The following is a 23962-nucleotide window of genomic DNA, read 5'->3' on the forward strand; positions in this document are numbered from 1 at the left end:
AGTCACACCCCAGTGACCTACTTCCTCTAGTCACAACTTACCTGCCTATAGTTACCACCCAGTTGATTCTTATCAGTAGATTAACTCACCAATTAGGTTATACCTCTCATAATCTAATCATTTCACCTCTGAATGTTCTTGCATTGTCTCTCATGTGAGGTTTCAGAGGACACCTCAGATCTAAACCACAAATATAATGAATTAAGCACTTAGAACCATAAAGTGATGAGTTCATTCATTTGTTTGAACTCAAGAGTTAGCAGTGAGATCCTGGAAAGCATGCTCATGGGTGGACTTAGAAATCTTGGGTTCAGATTCAAACCCTGCCTTTCCCTGTGGAGACTTTCGCAGCTTGGTGGCTAAGCTCAGTCAATAGATGCTACAGTCATTCATTGGCATCCATGAGAAACTGGTTCCAGGGCTTCTGTGGATACAAAAATCCACAGAAGCCCAAGTCCTTATATAAAATGGCAATGGTATAGTATCTGCCTATGATCAATTTATATCTTCCCATATATTTTAAATCATCTCTGGATTACTTATAATACCTAATGCAATACAAATGGTATGCTATATAAATAGTTGTCATACTGTATTATTTAGGGAATAATAACAAGAAAAAATGTCCATAAATGTTCAATCCAGACACAATTTTTAAAAAATATTTTTGATTTGTGGTTGTTGAATCCATGGACATGGAATCTTCTGAGATGAATGGCAAATGATGTGGCACTGTCACTGGATGGTGGGTCCACCCTTCTCAGAGACTCCCAGGAAAGTGGATTCTTACTGAAGCTGCCACTTCTGCCCTGAAGCACCCATTGTCTCTAGCTTTGATCCTTTGTGGGGCCTGCTGCTTCCTGGCTGTTCTTTGAACACCTCTTCTAGCAGAGGAGCTCCAGAAGATAATGTTCAGCTTCTGAGCCCCTGGGGCTCCCAGCTCCAGACCTTTCTGGTGGGACCCTTGCCAGGTTACTCTGCACAGTGACCCTCTGTGATCTTGTGGAAACAATGAGAAACAGAAAATACCCACTTCAAAGTATAGCTGTGATCAACAACAACAAGGTGTGTCAGGCAGGTTTCTTGCATAGAAAAATTAAACTAAGATTCTTCTTCTTTTACTAGGCTTGAAAAATCACCTGTGAAACTTGCGACACATTAGGAAGTTGTACTTTTCATAATCTTTGTGCATCATTCTACCCTTTAGAGGATGAGGGAGGTGATGAATTTATTAACTTATGACAAAACCTTGACCCCAAGCTTTCTGGGGTGTGTGCTGGCCTGCAATGCAGACTAAACTCAGGAGGAGACAATGGGAGGCAGGCAGTCACAGAAGGATGTGTGGGCAGTGGAGAGGAGTATGACAACAGGAGTTTAAGTTGTCCCTAAGAGAGAGTTCTTTGCATGTGCTCCTCCCTCCTGTGTGATGCTCCAGGGTCCCCTTGACAAAGCTGTGCATGCCAAGCTGCAGTGGATGTTGGCTGATCAGCTGTCCCCTCTTTTGGAGAGCCACCTCTCCTCACAGGGTGAGCTTGCCACAAACCCACTGCAGGACAAACTGTACAACGCACAAAAAGTTGGCACTTGACCAGGGAGGGAACAGTTCAGTTCTGTGCCCAAAAAGGGAACAGTTCACACTCTATAGCATTTCCTATGCACAAGGCTGATCTAGAGTTTCCCAGAGACCATATCCTTGTTTTCTCCTCTCCCTACTTGACTTCACTTCTCTAGGTCCTCACTCCAGTGAGTAGTCCCTCAGTAAATGGTGGACATATAAGAAATGGGTATCATAAGATATTATAGAAAAAAATTCTTAAAAAATAGTGATACAACATATCAAAATCTCTGGGACAGTGTGAAAACAGTTCTAAAAGGGAAGTTTATAGCACTGAGTTTCTACATTAAAAAAATAGAAAGATACCAAATGAATAATCTAGTTATACCTCAAGGTCCTAGAAAATAACAAACTATCACCCAAATTGGTAGAAGATAAAAAATAATTACAATCAGAGCTGAAATCAATAAAATGAAGAATAAAAAAATTATACAGGATCAATGAAACAAAATGTTGACTTTTTTGAAAGGATAAACAAGATTGATAGACTTAACTAACCAAAAGAAAGAGAAGACTCAAATTAACAAAATTATATAAAAAGGGAAATATCACCTGAAATCCAGAGAATCATTAAAAATTATTTTGAAAAATTATACTCCAATAAGCTAGAAAAATCTGGAAGTATTGACAAATTCCTAGAGACACAGACACATGACCTACCCAAATTGTACCATGAGAATATAGAAAACTTAAGCAGACCAATATTATGTAATGAAATTGAGACAGCTTTTAAAAATTTTCCAACAAAGAAAAGCCCAGAACCCAACAAATTCTCAGCCAAGTTCTACCTAATCTTTAAAGAAGAACTAATACCAATCCTTCTCAAATTATTCCATGAAACAGAAAAGGAGAGAAAACTGCCAAATTCATTTTATGTAGCCAGTGTCATCCTGATACCAAAACCAAACAAAGATGCATTGAGGAAAGAAAACCACAGGCTAATATGCTTTGAACATAGATGCAAAAATTCTTATTAATATTGGCAAACCACATACAAAAACACATTGAAAAGACAGTGCACCATGGTCAAGTGGATTTCATCACTGGGGTTTTCATGGTTGGTTCAACATGAGAAAATCAATAAATGTAATTCACCACATAAATGAAGTTAAGGACAATAATCACATGGTTATCTCAAAGACTCAGAAAAAGCATTTGACAAAGTCTAGCATCCATTTATATTTAAAACACTAGAGAAACTAGGGATAAAATGAACTTACCTCAACATTGTAAAGGCTATATATGACAAACCCAAGGCCAACTTCTTACCAGATGGAGAAAAACCAGAAAATATTTCCTCTAAATATAGGAACAAGACAAGGGTATACACTCTCACATCTCCTACTTAACAGAGTCCTTGAAACTCTAGCCAGAGCCATCATGCAAAAGAAGGAAATTAAATGAACACACATAGGAAAAGATGAGGTCAAATTTTCTTCTTGCTGATGACATAATCTTATATTTAGAATATTTTTAAAAACTCCAGCAGAAAATTTCTAGAGCTGATAACAATTTAGTAAAGTAGCAGGATACAAGATCAACATACAAAAATCAATTATTTTCCTATATTCCAGTGAATCTGGTGAAAAACAAATTAGGAAAACTGTACCTCAAAAAGTAAAGTACTTGGGAATTAATCTAACAAAGAAGTGAAAGACCTCTACAATGAAAACTATAGAATACTGAAGAAATAAATTGAAGAACACCTTAGAATATGAAAACATCATCTATGTTCTTGGATAGACAAAATTAATATTGTCAAAGTGGACATATTACCAAAAGCATTATACAGATTGAGTGCAACCTCCATCAAAATGCCAATGACATTCTTTGCAGAACTAGAAAAAACAGTTCTAAAATTCAGTTGGAAGAATAAAAGAGTATAACCAAAGCAATCCTGAGCAAGAAGAGCAATGCTGGAGGCATCATAATACCATACCTTAAATTACACTACAGGGCTATAGTAACAAAAACAACATGGTATTGGCCCCCAAACAGACAGGAAGACTAATGGAAAAGAATAGAAGACACAGGGAAAAACCCATATAAATATGGTTATCTCATACTACACTAAAGTGCCAAAAATATACTCTGAGAAAAGATAGTCTTTAAAAAAATTGTACTAGGAAAACAGTATATCCATATGTAGAAGAATAAAACTGGATCCATATCTCTCACCCTGCACAAAAGCCAACTCAAAAGTGGATCAAAGACCTAAAAATTAGACCAGAAATTCTGCAATTGATAGAAGAAAATGTAGGTCAACGCTCCAACATATTGGCACAGGCATCAACTTCCTTAATAAAACTTCTAAAGCATAAGAAATAAAATAAAAATTCAATGGCATTAAACTAAAAAGCTTCTGCACAACAAAGAGTGTGAAGAGGAGGCCCACAGAATGAGACAACTTTGCCACTTGCTCCTCAAATAGGATATTCATATCCAGAAAATACAAAGAACTCAAAAAACTTAGAACCAAAAAACCAAATAGCCCAGTGAATAAATTTCAAAAGAAGAAATACAAATGGCCAGTAAATATATAAAAAAAATTTTCAACATCTCTGGCAATCAGGGAAATGCAAATTAAAAGTATATTGAGAGGGCTGGGGATGTGGCTCAAGAGGTAGTGTGCTCGCCTGGCATGCGTGCGGCCTGGGTTCGATCCTCAGCACCACATACAAATAAAGATATTGTGTCCGCCGAAAACTAAAAAAATAAATATTAAAATTCTCTCTCTCTCTCTCTTTAAAAATTAAAAAAAATTATATTGAGATTTCATCTCACTCCAGTCAGAATGGCAATTATCAAGAATACAAATAATATAAATGTTAGGGAGGACAATGGAGAAAGAGTGCACTCATACATTGTTGGTGGGACTAAAAATTAGTGCAACCTCTCTGGAAAGCAATATAGAGACTCCTCAAAAAACTAGGAATGAAACCACCATATGACCTAGCTAGCTATTCCACTCCTGAGATCTAAAATCAGCATATTATAGGGACACAGACACATCAATGTATATAGCAGCACAGTTCACATTAGCCAAGCTATGGAACCAAACTAGGAATCCATCAACAGATGAATGGAGAAAGAAAATGTGTTGTATATACATAATGAAATATGACTCAGACATAAATAAGAACACAATTATGCCATTTGCTGGTAAATGGGTGGAACTGGAGAGACCATAATGCTGAGTGAAATAAACCAGACCCAGAAGGTCAAAGGTTGAATGTTTCTCTGATATGCAGAAGCTAGGTGGGGAGGGGGAGTGTCAATCAAATAGAATAGAGATCAGTGGAGTAGAGAAAGGGGTTGGGGGTAGGGAGAAGGAATGAATAAGGGAAGAACTGTGAATCTGACCTAAGTTACCTATGTACATATATGAATATACCACAATGAATCTCACCTTATGTATATCTACAAGGCACTAGTTTAAAACAAAACTATAAATAAATAGCAGAAAGATCAGTAGCATAGAGAAAGGGAAGGCAGGGGGAGAGAGGTGGGATGAGGAAGGGGAATTACTGCATACTGAATTAGAGCAAATTATATTTCATGCTTGTATAACTATGTATAGTTATGTAAAACTAAAGTGAATTTTTAAAAAGCGGGGAAGACAAGGCCACAGATGACTATATGCCTGCTTCACGGTTAGCACAGTTTTTGCAGAAGATGTACACCAGCTTGGTCCAAGCAGTACCTCCACACAAGCAGGAACTTTCTGCTGAGGGCATTGATACAATAACATATGCTGCTACAGAGTGCATTCCTACAGCTGACTTGTGATCATTGGGTTCCCCAAACTCATAATAATCCTCATTCGTATCTTTCTTTTTCTCGGGGAACAAAGTAGATCTCAGCCCACAGCTTTTCATTTATTTGAACTAAAGTTTAGGTCTCTCATTTGTTTTATTACTTTCATTCCTAATTTAGATCTTAATGATGAATGTACCCATGAGATACTGCAGCACAGAATAGAGATGGGAATTCTCCATGAACCACCATGTTTGCATTGTGTTCTAACTCCCCTTTCAGCTACTCAATTAAAGTTAGCTTTTATGGATATGAATACTGCCATTTCCTTCTAAAAACATTGTCATTCTGGCTTCTTTGTTCTGTTTTCTTTTTTTTTTTTTTTTAAATTTTTTATTGTGGGTTGTGTTCTGTTTTCTTAATTCAGCTGACCTCATACTTAAAATGTGATGGTGACTTAATTTACACAGAATTACAAAATGTCAAAATGGAAAATGAGAATAAAAACAGTGAAAAGAAAAAAAAATTGACACAAGCCCTGTATAGTTCCTGGGGAACCTAACAGAGATCCATAGAAAGATGCTATAGTGTCCTTGGCATCCTGAGCTGCTGGGCATCTGGAATGATGCTAGTTCTGTCTCACCCAGCCACTTCCTGGTGAGATAAGCTCCTTCACAGAAGCCCTGCTGGACAGGCTAAACCCTAACATTCATAGCAGTGGATATCAGTATATACTTATTGAGTGCCTATGTGTTAATTTTTTTAAGTCTTCTGGGAAACAAGGGAGTCCTAAGTACAAATGAACAATTTTCTTCATATGCAAGTAGAATCTTAATGGATGGAATTAGGATACAAAGATATAATCCTCCTAATTAGGTCTGAAATATGGGTATTGTATTTATTTCAGGCTAAGTACTTCCTAGAAAAAAATGGTTATAGTTCAAATGTGTGGCTTAAGGAATTCACTGAAAATAAAAATATTGACAAACCTAAGTCGGCTATTCCCTGTGCAATCTAATTTCTTGAAGGTAGCACAGTTTTTATTCTTTTTATGCCCTCTTGATCATAGTTTCTCTAATAGAGTTATTCTCTTCATGCTGATCAATTCTCTTTCCACTTGCTCCTTTCCCCATAATTCTGGGCTTTGTTTTGTTGCTGTTGTTTACCATTTTCAAATGGGTTGACCAATGGAATCAGATTAGATATTTCTATTTGCAGAGTTTTCTAAACCTTACAAAATTCTTTAAATCTTTCCCCTTATGCTCAGCCACAAGCTGAGCTGAGCAGCTATACCAAGGATGGATGCTTTGATCCCTGTTTGATAGGAGGGAAAGAGAGGCTCTCACAATTTACGTGATTTGCCTGAGATCACAAAGCTTAAAAACGCAGAACTGGGATTTGCGATTAGGTTGTTGAGTCTAACATCCAATTACTACACAATGCTGCTCTGAAGGTGGGCCAGATGAGTGTAATCTAAGTCCATGCTGCTACATATGGTAACAAGTCAGCATTGGGGAGTTCTCAGTACATACATTTTCTTTTCAACTTGATCTCTCAAGTTCCCACCTGAGAATTAGTATAAGTCTCTGTCCTAGTGATCTGTGAGGAACTGTTCTTGGATTTGAAACGATAGTAACGTTTGTTTGGATTCAGACCTTGAATGTCTGTGGGGCTATAGCCCAATACCTCCCAACACACACACTTACTCACCTGATCAGAGAAGTAGGCTACCAGCTTTTCCATGATGGCGGCCTGCGACAACTCTGGAGATGCTGCCTGGAGCCGCCGGGTCACTTTTGTCCGAGCAGCCAGCAGGGCAACCAGGGTGGCTTCACTGGCACTCCCCTAAATCCAGGAGAGAGGTCCAAATGAAATTCAAAATGCAGTCAAAGAATCAGTGTCTGAACCGTTTATCCATTGTTTTCTTAAAAGATAAACCTGAAATTGCAAAGCTCACTATTTTTTTTTATTTTTGCAAAGGAACAATCTAACACAATCTAACACCTGTGGAGGCCTCTTTAGTTCATATAGTGAGTTTAGCATTGCTTTGTCTATCCCCCGTATCAGCAGTAGCCAACAGTTGCAAACACTAAGCATGTGCCACACATTGCATTGTTAAACTGGCTGTGCAGGCATTCTCCTGTGGGCACCTCAAGCCTGGCCAGGGATATACTGTTCATATCTCCAGCAAAGGAGACTGGTCCAAGGCACCTATGTATTCATATACCCTCAGACAGAGCAATTTGTATATAAAATACAGGTACATTTTCCTTGATATGCTGAGATGGCCTTATAGTACTTATTTTAATCCCGAATTTACATGCTGAATTGTGCCCTGCCCCCAAATTCATATGTTGAAGCCCTAAACCTCAATATCTCAAAATGTAGCTATTTAGAAATAGGATCTTTAATAGGATCTAGGTTAAAAGGGGGTCTTTAGTGTGGACACTAGTCTAAATTGACTGGTATCTCAATAAGAGGAAGAAATTAGCCACCAGATTCATGCACACATACACAGGAAAAACCACGTGAACACTGCAAGGAGGCAGCCAGGTGCAAGCCAAGGAGAGGCCTCAGCAGAAATAGAACCTGTTAATGCCTTGATCTTGGACTTTCAGCCTCCAGAACTCTGAGACAATGAATTTCTGTTTTTGTTTTTTTTTAAGGCAGCCCTGACAAACTAATACAACTAATTTCAACAACTTATTTTAGCAAAAAGTAGTAAAGAACTATTCAAAATTCCTCCTTTGAAGTTAACAGTGGTGCATGATATGGATTCAGTGTCTATGGCGTTATCCCATTTAATTTGCAAAAGCTCATTTTTAAACGTTGGCACGTACAGACGGGAAAACTGATGCTCAGAGACATTACACAACTTCCCTCAAATCAGTAGCTAGGGAGTGGCATGGTCAACAGTGGACACACATCTGGCCTTTCAGGGATGGCTCCAGCCTCCCTGCATTTGTGTGCACTTTCCTCTTCAGCCAGTCCCAGAAGACAACCACCCGCTGGCCAGTACTAACATTAGAAATGACAAATAAAAGAAGGTAGTTTTTTTTTTTTCTGACTATGAAGGAGGTTTACAAAGTTACAGCGTTATACAGAGAAAAATACAATGGAATAATTACATAGAAATGTCCACATCTCTTATTAACATTTTATCCTCCTTTCATGGAGCCTGTTTTTCCATTTTGATTTTCCCATTCCACTGCTTTTACTTATTCTTTGAACCAAGTTATATCCCTTAGAGAGATGGATAAGATTTGAAGATAAATTCATTTATTCATGTTTCTGTAGCTCCAATGCTTGAGCTCAAATATACAGAAGAGAATCCTCTTAATTCAACATCTAAAATGGGTCTTCAAGCTGTATTTTGATGAGAAATTATTTTAAACATGGTTTTAGAACATATGAAAGAAATACACCTGAGGAAGATGAAACGGCTGGCCCAGGAAGACCAGTTTCCCTTAAACTGAGCTATGATTGCAACTTTCTTATCTAAATTCTACGTTGCTTGAAGCTTTGGATTCCAAATGTTCATTCTCTGATCTAATGAAAGGCTTTGAGTCACCATGCTGATTCATCATGGGCTGGGAGGGGGGCACTTTCCAGGTCCTGAGAAAAAATTCTCCTCCTTTAGGTAACAAAACAATGAAAACAACAACAACACTCAATGAAACCAATTGTTGGTATGGCATCCAGACCACAACAGGTCCAGTGCAACCAGCAGGTTTTGGCAGATTTGAGCAGGAAGGCAAGTGGATCTCTGTCTTTTGCTGGAAGCAGAGCTTTGCTGAGTTAAGAGTAGGGAGGGTGACTGTTTTTGGTAAGAGAGCAGTGAGGGTGCCTGATGGCTTTGCTTCCGGTAGACCACGGTTGCCATGGTGAGCCTGCTCAGGATACAGGAGGGAATGGTGGCGAGAGCTGATGCTGGGGCTGCTGATGTCATGAGCAGAACTGCCTTTTCATCTTCTGTTTTTTTTTTTTTTCAAGTGTCGCCCCATACGGGGCAAGAAATTGGGAGCTTTTCTTCCATGAGAGCTTTTAAGCTAATTTGGAGACCATTCTTCCAGGTGACATTTGTTCAGCTTCACAATGATGCTTTGCCACTTGGCTCAGAAGCCCATCACTGTGCAGATGCCCAGTAGCTGTGATTATAGCTCTTAGGGAATCGATGCGGCAGGCTGGCTCACCGGCTGTTACCCAAAGCCTCGGTGCTCTTTGGGGTCTTGCAAATTACAGTCAATCAGCCTTGTCATCTGGGAAAGGCAAGCTTCCTGCCACAAACACGGGTCTGGCAGTCTGCTTTTTTCCAGCAAAACTGAGTGGGATGGGCACAGAGGGATTGTGTTGAAGCCTGAGCTGAGATACCAGGACTATTCCTAACCACATGTTAGGATCTCTCCCCCCTTTTTTTGCTTCAAAAATGGGATCATCTTTAATAAAAAGATATTTTAACCCATGATAGCATGTACACCTCTGGTTACTTGCCCTAACAAATGATCAGGGATCCACCATAATAGCTTTGTCTTTAAATAGCTTTTGCTCTTGGAACATGCATACTACACTACAACTCTGGGCCTCAATTTCCTTAATTATGCAAAAGATTCTTGATAATGCAATCAATCCACTAACTATTTTGAGGATAAAAAGTGATAACAAAGTATAAGAAATAGGCTAAAACATAGCCAAGTTTGTAGCTGGTGTTCAATAAATGTAGCTATTATTATAGTAGACACACTTCAGATTATGGGGTATTTTTAACTTCTTTGAGATGTATCAAATCATAAGACTTATCTTGGGGTGCTGGAAAAGATATAAACATAAAAGTGTTTTTATTATAAGATCCATTGAGGAGCTGGGGATGTAACTCAGTGGTAAAGCACTTATCTAGTGTATGCAAGGCCCTGGGTTCGATTGCCAACACCACACACACAAAAAAAAAATTAAAAATAAACAACAACAAGAACAGGATCCAATAGCCCAGAAAAGTTCTCTTGTTGTTGGGGTAGTGCTCCTTTAAGTTTGGGAACAGCGTGAATGTTTCACATGGACTACAACTAGGAGCCTCCAAGAGGAAACCAATAAGACTATCATACCCCACCCTATAGGATATCATTTGAAATGTTATTTTTAAGAATAAAAATTAAAATAAATATATATAAGATATTAGTTATATAAATTTTGTCACATCATAGGAAATCATGCATAAAAACGTTCTTAGAGAATATTTTAAAAATGGAAAACGCTCACAATTAATATAAAATGGAACATCATACAGAAAGCATATTTGTATTGTATTACCTCAGTTTTGTTGCAAATGTATGTGTGTGTGTGTGTGTGTGTGTGTAGCTATGTAGGTATTAAAAAACACTAATAACTCTGAGGGGAATCATGCCCCAAAATGGTTACTGTATTCATTTATTTTTACAATGAATGTCTAATTTCCCCCTTTCTAATTCTCCCTAAAATATACAGAAGAAAATGACAAAAACAAAGGAAATTATTTAAAGACAGAAATTATGGCAGAAGCATTTTCCACTATGTAGAAATTGAAGCATGTGAAAAACAGAGTAGAAGTGACTTAAAACATTAACTAAGATACATTAGAAGAAAAATCTTCTAATGTAAGTTGAGTCTTGGATTAGTAGGAGTTACCAAATGCTAAGGGGCCCAAGTGAATGAACTAATGGAAAAGTAGATCTTGGCAAAATGTATGGGAATACAATAAAAAGTGAGTCTGCCTCCAGCATCAAGCCTGTTGTGAAGGGTGAGACCAGGTTGGGATTGGGTCAACTAGAGCCAAACCCAGGGCCCCTGTGGGCAGTTCCTCTGCACCACTCCCATCCTGATCATAGCTGCCTTTTTTTCTGTCTCTGAACACTCAGATTTGCTCTTTTTTGACAAGGAGGACAAACAGCATCCTATGGAGAATCAGGACTCAAATACCAGAAATGAGAAACCTGTCTGCACTTCACCCCGGGGAAATGAAACTGACCAGCCATTGTGGGGCCCAGGAGCAGCAGCCTGCCCACAAGACCAAAAGGCACCTGTGACATGATGTCTTTTATTATTATTTTTAAAATATTTTTTTAGTTGTCAATGGACCTTTATTTTATCGATATATATGCAGGGCTGAGAATCGAACCCAGTGCCTCACATATGCTAGGCAAGCGCTGTACTGAATCACTGAGCCACAACCCCAGCCCATACATGGTGTCTTTTCTTTGACCTTGACCAGAGAGTATGGGAGTGGCCTCATTATCTCTGATAAGAAGAAACCTGTCTTGGGGAGCTGAGGTATTTTGAATTTGCAAGAATGTTGTCACTGTTGTATTTAAAAGTGGGGTTCACACCATCCTATCAAAGCTTACAATATAGCTAATATTTCATTTTCATCATCTTCCCATTCAGAATGACTTATATATGCTAGAGTGAGGTAACCAGAGAATGTGTGGGGTGAGATGAGCTCACAGAGGGAACAGTTTTGAGTGTGTCCATGGTCAGGTGGTCACAGAGAAGTAAGCCATCCATCACTGGTGTGACCTGCTCATTTTGCATCAGAAGGAATTAGAATTCACAGGGCTGCACCCATCAAAGACCTGTTGAATTTGAACGTGTACACACGTTCTCCCATAGCTCATACTGGCTACTGAGATAATGTATTTCCCATCCCCAAAGATTTCAGGTGTCAGTCCCCCAAACCTGTGACTATTTGCCTCACAGGGAAAAGTGACTTTGCTGATGTGATTAAGTTAAGAACCTTGACTTGGGGAGATTATCTTAGATTATTGAGTGGACCCAATCCAATCACATGGGTGTTTTGACCCACTTTCTCATTTGTGGTAAGAAAAAGTGACCATGAAAGAAAGGTTAGAGAGCAGTAGCATACTGGCTTTGCAGATGGAGGTGTGGGCATGGGACAAGGATTTCCAGAAGTCTCTCAAAGATGGGAAAGGTGAGGAAATGGATTCTTCCCTTGGACCTCCAAAGTGTCAACCTTGATTTTACCCTATAAGACCCAGGTCAGACTTCTGAGTAGCAGAACTGTAAGATAATAATAAATTTGTTTGAATTCACTAACATGTGTTATGCGGGTGGTAATGTGTTAGGCAGCAATAGAAACCTAATAGATGTGGGTTTAAAACCCCTAGTCCTGTTGAGTAGTCTCAGTACTGGAGACTGCCTCCTAGTTTAGTTAGGATACATATTAAGTGAAGAGAATGAATTAAATGTATGCATAGAAACAGCAGCATCTTTAGGTGAACAATTGGTTCATAGATAAGTGACATTTATCTTCATTGAAATGCAGCCACAACTATCACTTAAGGTGGGAACAGGGTCCTGTGGTGGTGGTGGTGAGATTATAGTCTCTGTGTCACAAAGATATGGCCTATAAATTACCACCTGGAGCGAAAGGGAAGTTAACTGATGTTCTGTGCCTCAGTTTCATCTTCTGTAAAATAGGGCTCCCTAATTCATTGTGCTGTTATGAAAATTAAAGGATTATTAACACTGGACATGTATCTGTTGGGAATGACTATGTGATAGAGCTTACATGGCCGGGATCTAGGCAATGGAAAAACCAACATAAATTTGGTTGTTTCTATTTCTGTGCACCTGCTCCGCTATGCTATGTATTAGCCACTATGCTACCAACCATGACTGGGAGCCTGGGGAAGTCAGTGTCCTGCCTAAAGCTAGTGACAGACAGCTTGGAATCCAAATCCAGATCCTGCCTTCTCCAGGACCTGGATTTTCCTCAGAGCTCAGCTTTGTTTATTCTCTGGAAGAAATAAAGAGGACACAGCAGAAAGCTGCGCACACGAACCCTTTTCCACCCACATTTGTGGCCATTGTGGAACCCATGAATCCCATCAAGCTGCCCTCCCCACCTTACCCTGTCTTACCTGGATCACTCCTCCCCCTTCTCCAGCTTTTCCAGCCAAAAACTCCTCTGGCAGCTGCAGCATCTTTCCAAGCCAGTCCATCATCACTGTCTCCAGTTCTGTGCATGCTGGACTCGCTGCCTGTGGGTGAGAGAGAAGGGATAAACCAAGGGCAGATGCCCTCTGCTTCTTGTCTGCTTGGAATACAAGGGAAAGACAAAGGGTAACTTATTTCGATCTGTTTTCTTTCTTTTCTTTTCTTTTCTCTTTCTTTCTTTCTTTCTTTCTTTCTTTCTTTCTTTCTTTCTTTCTTTCTGTGGTGCTGGGGATTGAACCCAGGGCCTTGTGCATGCAAGGCAAACACTCTACCAACTGAGCTATATCCCCAGCCCTATTTTTTAAAAAAGTTTTACAATTATTTAAAACATCCACTCCTGGGTAGGAATTAGTCGTATGCTTGCTATGATCTGAATATGTTTCCCCAAATTGCATAAAATGGAACTCCCTATGTGAGAGTATCAAGAGTTGGGGCCTTTAAGAGTGATGAGGTCATGGGGGCATAACCCTCATGAATGAATTAGGCTGCTATTACAGGAGTGCATTAGTTTTAAAAGGGAGGAGTGTAGCCGGATGTCCAGTCTGTCTCAGGCATGCTCACTTGCTCCTCCACCATGTTATGATGCAGCAAAAAGGCCAGATACCACACCAAGTTCTTGGACTTCCCAGCCTACAGAACTCTAAGCCAAATGAATTTCAATTGTCTACAAATTACCCAGTCTCTTACATTCTGCTATAGTATCAGAAAATGGACAAAGACAAGGGTATGCTCTCCCTTCTTAGTTTCAGAGAACCAGCAGCCTACTTACAGTACCTTACTCCATGGGAGGGCTGGCAGTAGGGTTCCACGTCTCTCCCAGACTAATATATAACTAAAGGACTATTCTGAGCAACCGTGCTGAGACCTTCATAAAGGGGAGTTTGCCTCCCTGTCCTTCACTTGGAAAAATTCCTAGATCTGCCACTAGAAATGATGTGCTTCCTATGTGCAAGTCTCTGCATGTCTCAGTGGCCCTTCCTGACATGGTGAACTCACCATCCTTATCATTTCTCCATCACAGACTTGGGTCACATGAGGTGATCCCTGAACTGTGCCTAGAGATGTCACCTCGAACACACACACACACACACACACACACACACAATCATGGATTGTCTAGGGGCCATTTGCCAGAGCAAGGAGGCCAGATGCCACATAATTTTGGGAGGAGCAGAAGGAATTAAACACCTGCTGATAAAAATTACCCTGATAAATCACACCTAGATAAAAATCACCCAATTTCAGATATCATTAAATAGCTGAAACAAGTCTCAAATATGTGCTACTTAACTAAGAACCATGCAAGGCTGGGAAAAAGTGCATGGGTACCACCGTGAACCTTACTCCAGTGTGCTTCACTCCATGGGCACTGCATACTTGCTCAGTATTCATTGCTTATAGAAGGATCTAGAAAGACCCACTGGTGGGCCATCCTCCATGGTCACAAGAGAATAGAAAGAGTTTAGGATGGAGTTAAGGAAGTGGGTGCTGGGCTGCTTTTATCCACTGGACATCCCTGGATAAGCCATTGATCTTGTATTTTAAGCTCCTGATGACCTGGGCCTATGGACTCTCCCTTATTGCAAACAGGAGGGGTGGCAGGTGGGCCTTGTTCCCATCCAAAGATGGATTAAGCCTCCATCTTCATCTAAGGCTCCACGTAAAGGACCCAAATGTGGTGCTAAGGGTGTTCTCATGTCTCCCTGTGTACATCAGCATGATGATGCGTTGCATAAAAAGAAGTGAGGTCCCTCTCCCTGCTGGTCAGGTCAGCTCCATCCTGGTAGGTTATACCCCATCCTGACTTAATTTAGATTCAGGCATAGGAAGATGTACTCCCTGCTAGGAACTATAGCTTTCAGGCAACACAGCCTCCAAGACAGGGATGTACCCCTTCAAAGGCCCAAGAGAATCAGACTATCCTAGAAAGAACAGATATAATTGGAGATTGATGTGCCAAGTCGCCCTGGAGGAACAGAAAGCTTGGGACTAGCAGAAGCACACAAAACTTGCTACACTATCTAATGAAAAGAAAATGTTCTTTCGAAGAGGCTGTGCCAGGCCTGGTTACACTGCTAGTGCCCGGGGCCAGCTATGACTCACAAGGAAGGCAGCCCGGGTTCTCAAAAGAGGAGCAATGCAGTCAGCTGTGGTAGGAACTGGATGAACCTCATCAGCCCCTTCCTGTTGGCCCAGCACCTGCTGACCCAGCACCAGCACCTGCTGACCTCCAGTCGAAAGAACAATTGGTGCTGAGTAGATAAAGCCACCAGCTGAGCTGAGCCCTGCTTCTTGGTGCTGTGAATTGAAAAAAAAAATCAGCCTCTCCTTTCAGTATCCCAGGCCCTCAACATGAGTTAATATACAGAAGGCCATCCACTCCCAGGCACAGATCAGGAGAACACTCTAGACTTAGAAGGTCCGAGACAGACTCCAAGTTTGGTAGAACTCCTCACAGCATGGGCATCCCTGGGCCCAGTGATGGTCAGCAGGAATTTTTGCTTCTGACCTCTCTGAATTTTGAAAAGAATCTTCCCTGAAGCTCTGTGCTGGTGCAGAGAACCACAGGAAGAGCCAGGCTTACTGCTTTCTGAGCAAGGAACTTTCTAGGCATCTTATGCCAGATAGATGAGACTAGTGGCCATCATGCAGGCAATGGGCCCATTTCCAGACACCCGCACACTGCACACTGGGCCCATCTGCTGGGCTGGGGCCTTTCTTGGGGCAGTAGCCCTGGGGAAAGGCAGATGGAATGAGACAGGGGCAGTATCGGTCTCAAACGTTGGAATGTGTAGAAATCCTCTTGTCTGTTTTAGGGAAATGCAGATTCCCAGCCTTGGGCTGTGGTTTTAATTTAAACTAAATGCTTATAAAAAACATCAGTGTGTAGGATTGACCTCAGGTTGTGGAGACCTTTCCATAAAGCACTCTTGCTTCTCTGTCAACTTCTCCCCATTGGAAATCTCCCTCCTTTAAAGGCACCCTCTTGGAGCTAATCCTTTCCTCCTCCCTGCAAAATGACCTGCAGCCCACAGGCAGCACAGCCATCTGCTCATGTCCTGTGTATACAGAGGCCATCTCCCTACACAGGGACTGCCCCCCGAGGATCACCAGGACACTCACCCAAGAGAAGCCTATGCAGCCGATGGCTCCACACAGCATGTCTGCGAGCATGGATGGGTACGAGCTGGCCGTGGGGAAGTAGGCGAAGAAATAGGGGCTGTGCCAGTGGGTCACCTGTGGAAAGGCGGAGCAATTACTCAGGGGAGAGGGGAAGCAGGCCACACCAGGAGCAGGGACTCAGGTGCCCTCTGTGCTCCTGGCTGGTGGAGCATCTGAGCTTGGCTTGGATGCATGTCTTCAATTTCAGTCATCCTAAGACCTTCCTCCAAACATTTTGTAGCATCTATGTTTCACCTGATACTACAGTAAAGGAACTCTTTTTATTTTATATTTGTATATATTTGCTAGGTTAGAAGGAAATACTATATCCTTAAAGTAAAAATGGAACATCATTATCACTGGTTAAAATGAACCAGCCATAACAAGTGAAGTCTCTAAAAATGGCATTGTGTTTTAAGTTCTTAGCAGGGTGTCTGGTCAGAGAAGGCACTGTTCTCTTGAGGGCTCTAAAAAATCAAATCTAAATCTCTCTCTCTCTCTTTTTTTTTTTTTAATTTCTGATTTTTCAGGTTTCTTCGGTCAGATACCAAACACACATCTTGTCTCACGGCCGCCTCCTAACTCTCTCCTGTACAAACCAGTCCCTCCTGCCAAGCATCCCTCTGGCATACTCCCTGCCCCCTCCGTCCCTCAGACTGGCCACTGAACCCCAGCTGCCTGCCTTCCTCCATCCGAGTCCAAGGAAACACCTGCTCTGTGCCACACCTGAATTAGGCACAGAGGAAAAGCTCAAGGTGGACAAGAGGAGGAGGTCCATAAACTGACAGTCACCATTCTGTGACCTAGTTAGTACCCTTAGGGGCCCAGGGGTGCTGGGAGCCAGAGTAGCAAGGAAGCCACCTCAAGCCAACATTGGTGGCCATGGATTGAATGTTTCTCCCCCCTCCCCCCCCCACCAAATTCACAGGTTGAAACTCCAACCCATCAAATGATGGCAGTGAGTCCTCCTGACAGGATTAGGGCTTTTCTGAGAAGAGACCAGAGAGTTAGCTCTCTTCCTCCATGTGAGAATATCCGAAGTCTTCTGTTACCCAGGAAGAGGGCCTCCCAGAACCTAACACCTTGATCTCAGGCTTCCAGCCTCTAGAGCTGTGAGAAATCAATGTCGTTGAAGCCACCTAAGTAGGCACAGCCTTTGTTCTGACGCGCTGCTAGAGTTTGGTTCTTAAGTTTTCCCCAAAGGCTCCTGTGTTAGCAGCTCACTCCCCAGGGTGGTGCTATTGGAAGGTGGTGGAGCCCTTAGGAGGTAGGGCCTAGAAGGAAGTCTTTAGGTCATTGAAGTTATGCCCATGAAGGGGAGTGTGGGACCTTGGTCCCTTCCTGTTTTCTCTTTCAGCCATGAGATGAGTGGTTTTTTGCTCCACCATGTGCTCCCCCACATGATGTGCTACTTCACCACAGACCTAAAGCAATAGGACCAACTGACCATGAATTGAAACATATGAGGCTGTGATGTAAAACAAACCTTTTCTCTTTATAAAATGATTATCTCAGGTGTTTGTTATAGTGACAGAAACCTGACTGAGACATCATTTCATACAGTCTGGACAAAGATGCAAATATTAATTTTCTCCATGAAACTAGTTATTAAGTATATAATGTCCAAGATGTGGCATGAGAAATCTTGATTGGGAAGGTAGTTGACTAAGAAAGCTCACCAAGAGCTGAGAGTGTTCCATAGGTCCCACTGAAACTATGGACACTTCCAAGTCAGCTAGGACTAGGGATCCATGAAGGGAGAGAGGGAGGGGAAGATGCTTAGTGCATTTGGGCTGAGGTTCTAATGTGGAAGGTGACAGTGAATCTTAGAGCCATGAGGAGCTGCACAGGTGAAATGCTGCATTCATTACAGCAGACTGGGGGGTCCACAAAAGATTTAGGGGCCAGGACATGCTTTCTTTTAAGATCAGAAAAAAATGTGAACTTGCTAGTCAAAAGGGGAAAAATGTACCTATAACACTAATATATTCAGCTTAATTTTGCATATTTCTATGAAGAAAGGAGCCTAAAAAGGTACAAGTGCCCAGGGCCCATGGCAGTAAGACTGTGGCCTGGGGTCTTAGCCTCCCTTCAGGGAACAAGAAGCCCCACACTGCTTCCAGCTCTATTCCCCCCTTACCTGCTTCTGGAAACCTGGGGAAGGCAAGAGTCGTTCCTGACTGGGACATGTACTTTTTTGCTTCACTCTCTGCTAAGAATCACAACCACATTGGGCTGATGGTCCCAATCTCACTCTCTACTTAGAGCAGAGCACTCACCTACTTTCCCTGCAACCACAGACCTGCAACAGGGAGGCCTGGAACTACCCCCAGGGACCCAGCCCCACAGCCATGTGTTTCCCAGCTTTGCTCTGAGCAGTAAATACTCCTGTCTAGTCAAGCAGGAGGACTTTAATGTCCCCCTCCCATACTCCTCTGTCTGGGTTTTATGTATTATGAAAGGAGGGTGCCATAAGAAGTGCCCTGTTTCGAGGAACTGTCTCTGAAGTTGAGGACCTAAGTCTCAGCCCCCAGGCCCTGGACCTGGGTCCACCTCAGGGCCTCTGCATTCTGTCTGATCTGAGGGACTGAATCTCAATGATCCTAGATTCCTCCTGCTCTGTGTCTAATACATTTGCTTTTTATTGATCTTGCAACCACAGAAGCGCAGAGGGTTGGGATCCATCTGCCAACGCCACCAGTGCCAGACTAGGACTTTGCATATTGTTTGTGGAAATTAAAGTAGCCACACAGGATGACAGGTTTGACCATCCTCATCCATGTGCCAGGGGGAGGCCGGCCTGTTCAGAGAGCCACAGTAATTCAAGGGCTTTGAGATGAATTCCTTGATGGGGAAAATCATACTGTAGGAACACAGATCTGAAATGAGGTCTCATGCCAACCCTCTGCTCCCCTCACTGGGTATCAGGGATGGCAACAGGTCCTGCTTCTTTGGGGCTGGGCTGATCTGCACTCTCTGGGGTGAAGCAGTGTCATGTTGCCCACTCAAACAAAATGAACAAATTTTTTTCTCTATCCATATGATCTATCATTTGGTGAGCACAACAATGATAGGAGTATGCTTTGTTTGGGGCAATTAATTAGTTGCAATCAGTAAATCAGGGACTTGTTTCCTCTTACCAGCATATGATAACACACTGCAGGTACCAAGTGTCTTGCGGCAGGGACTGAGCCTCAGAAGATAGCCCACTTGTGATACTTGGAGTCTGCATGATCTGGATTGGCACCCAAGCTCCACCATTTACTAGATGTGTGAACTTAAGTGGAGCACCTAATCTCTTGAGATTCAGTTGCCTCTGATATAAGATAAAAATGATAGAAATTTCTCTCTAACCTGTTCTGAGAATTCTTGGAAATAATATATGTGAATTGCACAGCGTCCAGTAGGTGCTACATTAGCACTAGCTTTCCTCTTCTCTGACTTTAGATATACACTTACCCCTGGCATGATTATCTTTTCAATGTCATTGATAACGTCCTCAAATGCTTCTGGCTCCTGGGGAGCCTCAGTAGGGATCAGGGGCCGCAGGTAGCCAGGCTCCACATTAGGGTAGACGGGGCGCCCCTCGATGCCTTCCAAGTAGTCAGCCACGTAATCCACCATCTCTTTCCCTCTCCTCCGGAATTCACTTACATTCATAGTGACTAAGCTCTTTCAGAGGTGGAACTAACTGCAAAGAGAGAGAAGAAATCAGCTGACAAAACATAACAGCCTCTGGACTGGAGGAGGGCAATTCCAAGTCAGCTGTTAGAAGTACATGGGCAGTGACCCGATACCCTGGAGGCCACCCAAGTACAGAGTCAGTTCTCCTTTCCTTTTGTGAGTGGATGAGGCGGACAGGACATAGGCTTTGGGTCCTGTAGCTCATTCTATTCTTTGCCAGCTACTCAACAGAAGACAGCACAACATCTCTTTATTTAATTTTCTACACTGATAAAATGCACTAGAAGCATGCATTTATAATCATGGTCCATTCCAACTTCAATGACAAACACTGGTCCAGGTTCTGCCTGGTCATTTGACAGAGACAAGTTCCACCCCTGAGCCTCACTTCCCAGCTGAGGGATGACTGTAACAGCTCCGACCTCTGAGGAAGGCTGAGGTTGAACATTCTACCTAGGCTCAGTCCACAACCATCTTCTTTCCTCTGGATTCCATCTTCAGGTGGACCTGTGCCGCTACATGTTATGGTTCAGATGTGAGATGTCCCCCAAAAGGTCACATGTGAGACAATGCAAGAAGGTTCAGAGGAGAAATGATTGGATCGTGAGAGTCTCAACACAATCAGTGAATTAATCCTTGATGGGATTAACTGAGTGGGACTGGAGGCAGGTGGGGTGTGGCTGGAGGAAGTGGTTCAAGGCAGGCATGGCTATGGGGTATATATTTTGTATCTGGAGAGTGGAGTCTGTCTCTTTTTGCTTCCCTCAGCCACACTCCCACAATGATGTTCAGCCTCATCTCAAGCCCAGAGAAATGGAGCCAGACTTCTATGGGCTAAGACTTCCCAAACCAAGAGCCCTTAAATAAACTTTTCCTCCTCCACAATTGTTCTGGTTGGGTCCTTAAATCACAGCAGCCAAAAAGCTGACTAAAACAACATACAACCTGATTTTCAGAAATAATGCACTTTTATTACATAAGTAATAATTATTACATAAGGCAATTCTAATGATTAATTATGTCCTAAAAAAATTGCCATGAATTCTGAATTAGTGAACACTATACCAGACCTCATAGGGAAAACACAGGGTTAGGTTCCTGGAGAGTAATCAAGAGTATATATTTTTTTCAATACATGACCATTTTGTGTGTTGTTTTAAAAGACACCTTATGTAATATGTATTGAATGATTAATATGTATTTAATGTTAATCATTAAATCTACAGCCACTCACACTATAATTCATGCCCAAAGGAAGTTTGTGTAACACATATTTCTACATGAGGCACATCACAGTCTGCTTAGGAACCCTAGACAGCACTTCTGCACTACATTTTTGGAGATCATTTTAAATGGAAAAACACCAAGAAAAAGCACAGAATTGTAAAGAATGTCACACTAAATATATGGAAAGCAGAACACTTGCTATTAGTATGAAAGCTGAAACCAGAGGGTAGATTATCGCCTTGTTCAACCTCAGCTGTGAACATGCACATCTGGTGACTCAAATTTTTTCCCTTGCTGCATATGTGGTCACAAAGCATTGATTACAAGGATCAATACATTTTAGCTAGTAGGAGAATTTGCATGTATGGAATCTTCAGATAGGAAGAACAGATTACATTGTCAAAACAGGTATCTAGAAAGGCACCGCCAAAAATTCTGGCACATCTTCTTTCAGATTATTTCCTATATTTGTGTTAGACAATTATATGGTAAGCAAGGGATGCAGTTCTGATTCCTTCCATAGTCCAAAACCTCATAATTCAAGACGAATTTCCCTGTGAAGAGTTCAGGGGTGAATCAATACCTACTGTAATTAGCAATAGGGATGACCCTGACATTAAATTCTCAGCATTTTTCCATGTTCCTCATTGTCCATTCTGGGATTTTTGACATTTTTTTTGTGATGTTAAGGTGTTGAAAATCTATTTACCAATAACTTGTTAAAAGTAGTAAGACAGATTTTTTTGAAGATTATTGCAATAGGGGAGAGACTATTGAACTTAACTTTCAATACAACAGCCAAAGGGGCAGATGAGAGAGTTAGTGGATAGAAAATTAGTAGGAGTAATGTGGTTAATCTCAAGGGTGAAGAGGAAGCAGAGCTTGATTAGATGCCAGGGGTGAAAGTAGATGAACTTGATTGGATATATAGGATGGGGCCTTGTTACCAAACTGGCTTATCAGGATTTCCTGCTAAAATTAGTGTCAGCAATCTAGAGAAAACCAAACAAGAAGAGGAATCAGGGAGACTGGCTGAAGGACTGAGCCTTTGTCCAAGGTGAACCTGCTGGAAGATGGTTTTTCTTCTCTCAGCAATCTTTATAAGCATCCTTCTTCAGAATGATCTCTGATAAATGAACAATGTATAGCATTTTGTAGGTTACTTCAAGGTCTGCCATTAGATTCAATCCCATTTTAAAGTTATTATTTGGGTGCACATTTTTCAGTGAGTGAGAAGCAGTGATTGGGACTTAAGATAAGACTCTAAATTATAGCAACAGCTAATACCAAACTAACAGCATGAGAAAACCCACATTGACAGTTTGAATTTACATTGCATCTTTGCACTTCATAAACTAAGGGCTGTGTACGGTTCCACTCCTCAGCTAAAATATCAGAGCCATGTGGTAAAACTTCTGGTTCACAATTCTTAGTGTCTTATAGCTTTCAAAATTAATTTTTTTATTTGAAGTGACTCAGCTTATTTCAAAGTTTGGACACAGAATGAAACTGTTTTCACCTTAAGTGAAAGGGACTTGAAAGTGAGATTCTTAGAATTCAACCAAAATGTCTCACACCAAAACTCTTTTTGCAAGTTCAGGTTCTCATTATATAATTACTGAGTCCCTTTTCAACAGTGATATACTTTTTTTCTGTCATGTGATTTCTAATGATGTTTACAATGTGTGCCTCTATTGCTGAACATTTGGATGATTTTCAGTTTCCACTTATATTAGTGGGAAAAGTACATGGATCTTAGGGGCCAACTCTTCAGGATCGAGAGCTGAAGGACTCAGAGTCATATCCTGAATCTTATATTTATTAGATGTGAGAAGGCCAGACATGGTGATATGTGTGTAATTCCAGCTACTGGGGAGGCTGTTGAAGGGGTATCACAAGTTGGAGGCCAGCATGAGTAACTTAGGGAGAAACTGTCTCAAAAAATAAAAAGGACTGGAGATGTAGTTCAGTTGCAAAAACACCTCTGGATTCAATCCCCAAAAGAAAAAAGACACGGGACAAGTGAGTGAGTGGGGTCCTAGGGGCTGACTTTCCAGGATCTAGAGCTGACAGACTCAAGAATGAGACCCTGATTCATATTTATCCTGCATAAATTGCTAACATGTTAAATCTTATTTTCCTAAACTGAAAACATAAATCACGATAACAGTAGTAGTATCTTGAGGAATTTTTGTGATCATTAAGGAAGTGCTTGGAAAAAGTTTAGAACAGTGGTATAAAATAACCTCTCAATAAATATCAGTTATAGTGGTCCCCACTTTTCTGCAATTTCAATTTCTAAAGTTTCAGTTACTCCCAGTCAACCCTGGTCCAAAAATATTGAAAGGAAAATTATAGAAATAAGTAGTTAATTGGTTTCAAACTGTGTACCATTTTGAGTGGCATGATGAAAGCTTTGTTCCATCTCCTTCAGGATAGGAAACATTGTCCCTTTGTCCAGCACGCTCACACTGTATAGGATACCTGCCCGTTAATTACTTGGTGGCTGCCTTAGTTTTTAGATCAATTGTC

The 23962-nt window shown here is 41.3% G+C and overlaps 1 protein-coding gene and 1 non-coding gene across 4 annotated transcripts in view; both read right to left on the bottom strand.

Annotated features, from left to right (window-relative positions):
* Ddc (dopa decarboxylase) overlaps positions 1-23962 on the bottom strand; it is a 108440-nt gene that overhangs the window by 58989 nt on the left and 25489 nt on the right. For all 3 annotated transcript variants that reach the window (XM_015490340.2, XM_015490341.2, XM_015490342.2), the window contains exons 2-5: positions 19979-20210; positions 16481-16594; positions 13282-13401; positions 7082-7216 (exon numbers count right to left, since the gene is read on the bottom strand). In XM_015490340.2, the coding sequence (XP_015345826.1) occupies positions 7082-7216; positions 13282-13401; positions 16481-16594; positions 19979-20179 (570 nt within the window). In that variant the 5' untranslated portion in view covers positions 20180-20210. The remainder of the gene's footprint in view (positions 1-7081; positions 7217-13281; positions 13402-16480; positions 16595-19978; positions 20211-23962) is intronic.
* Positions 13575-13648, bottom strand: Trnaa-ugc. Its single transcript has one exon. It is a non-coding gene; the product is annotated as a tRNA-Ala (tRNA).

This window comes from Marmota marmota, unplaced genomic scaffold, assembly GCF_001458135.2.
Source record: "Marmota marmota marmota unplaced genomic scaffold, marMar, whole genome shotgun sequence".
Lineage (NCBI taxonomy): Eukaryota > Metazoa > Chordata > Mammalia > Rodentia > Sciuridae > Marmota > Marmota marmota.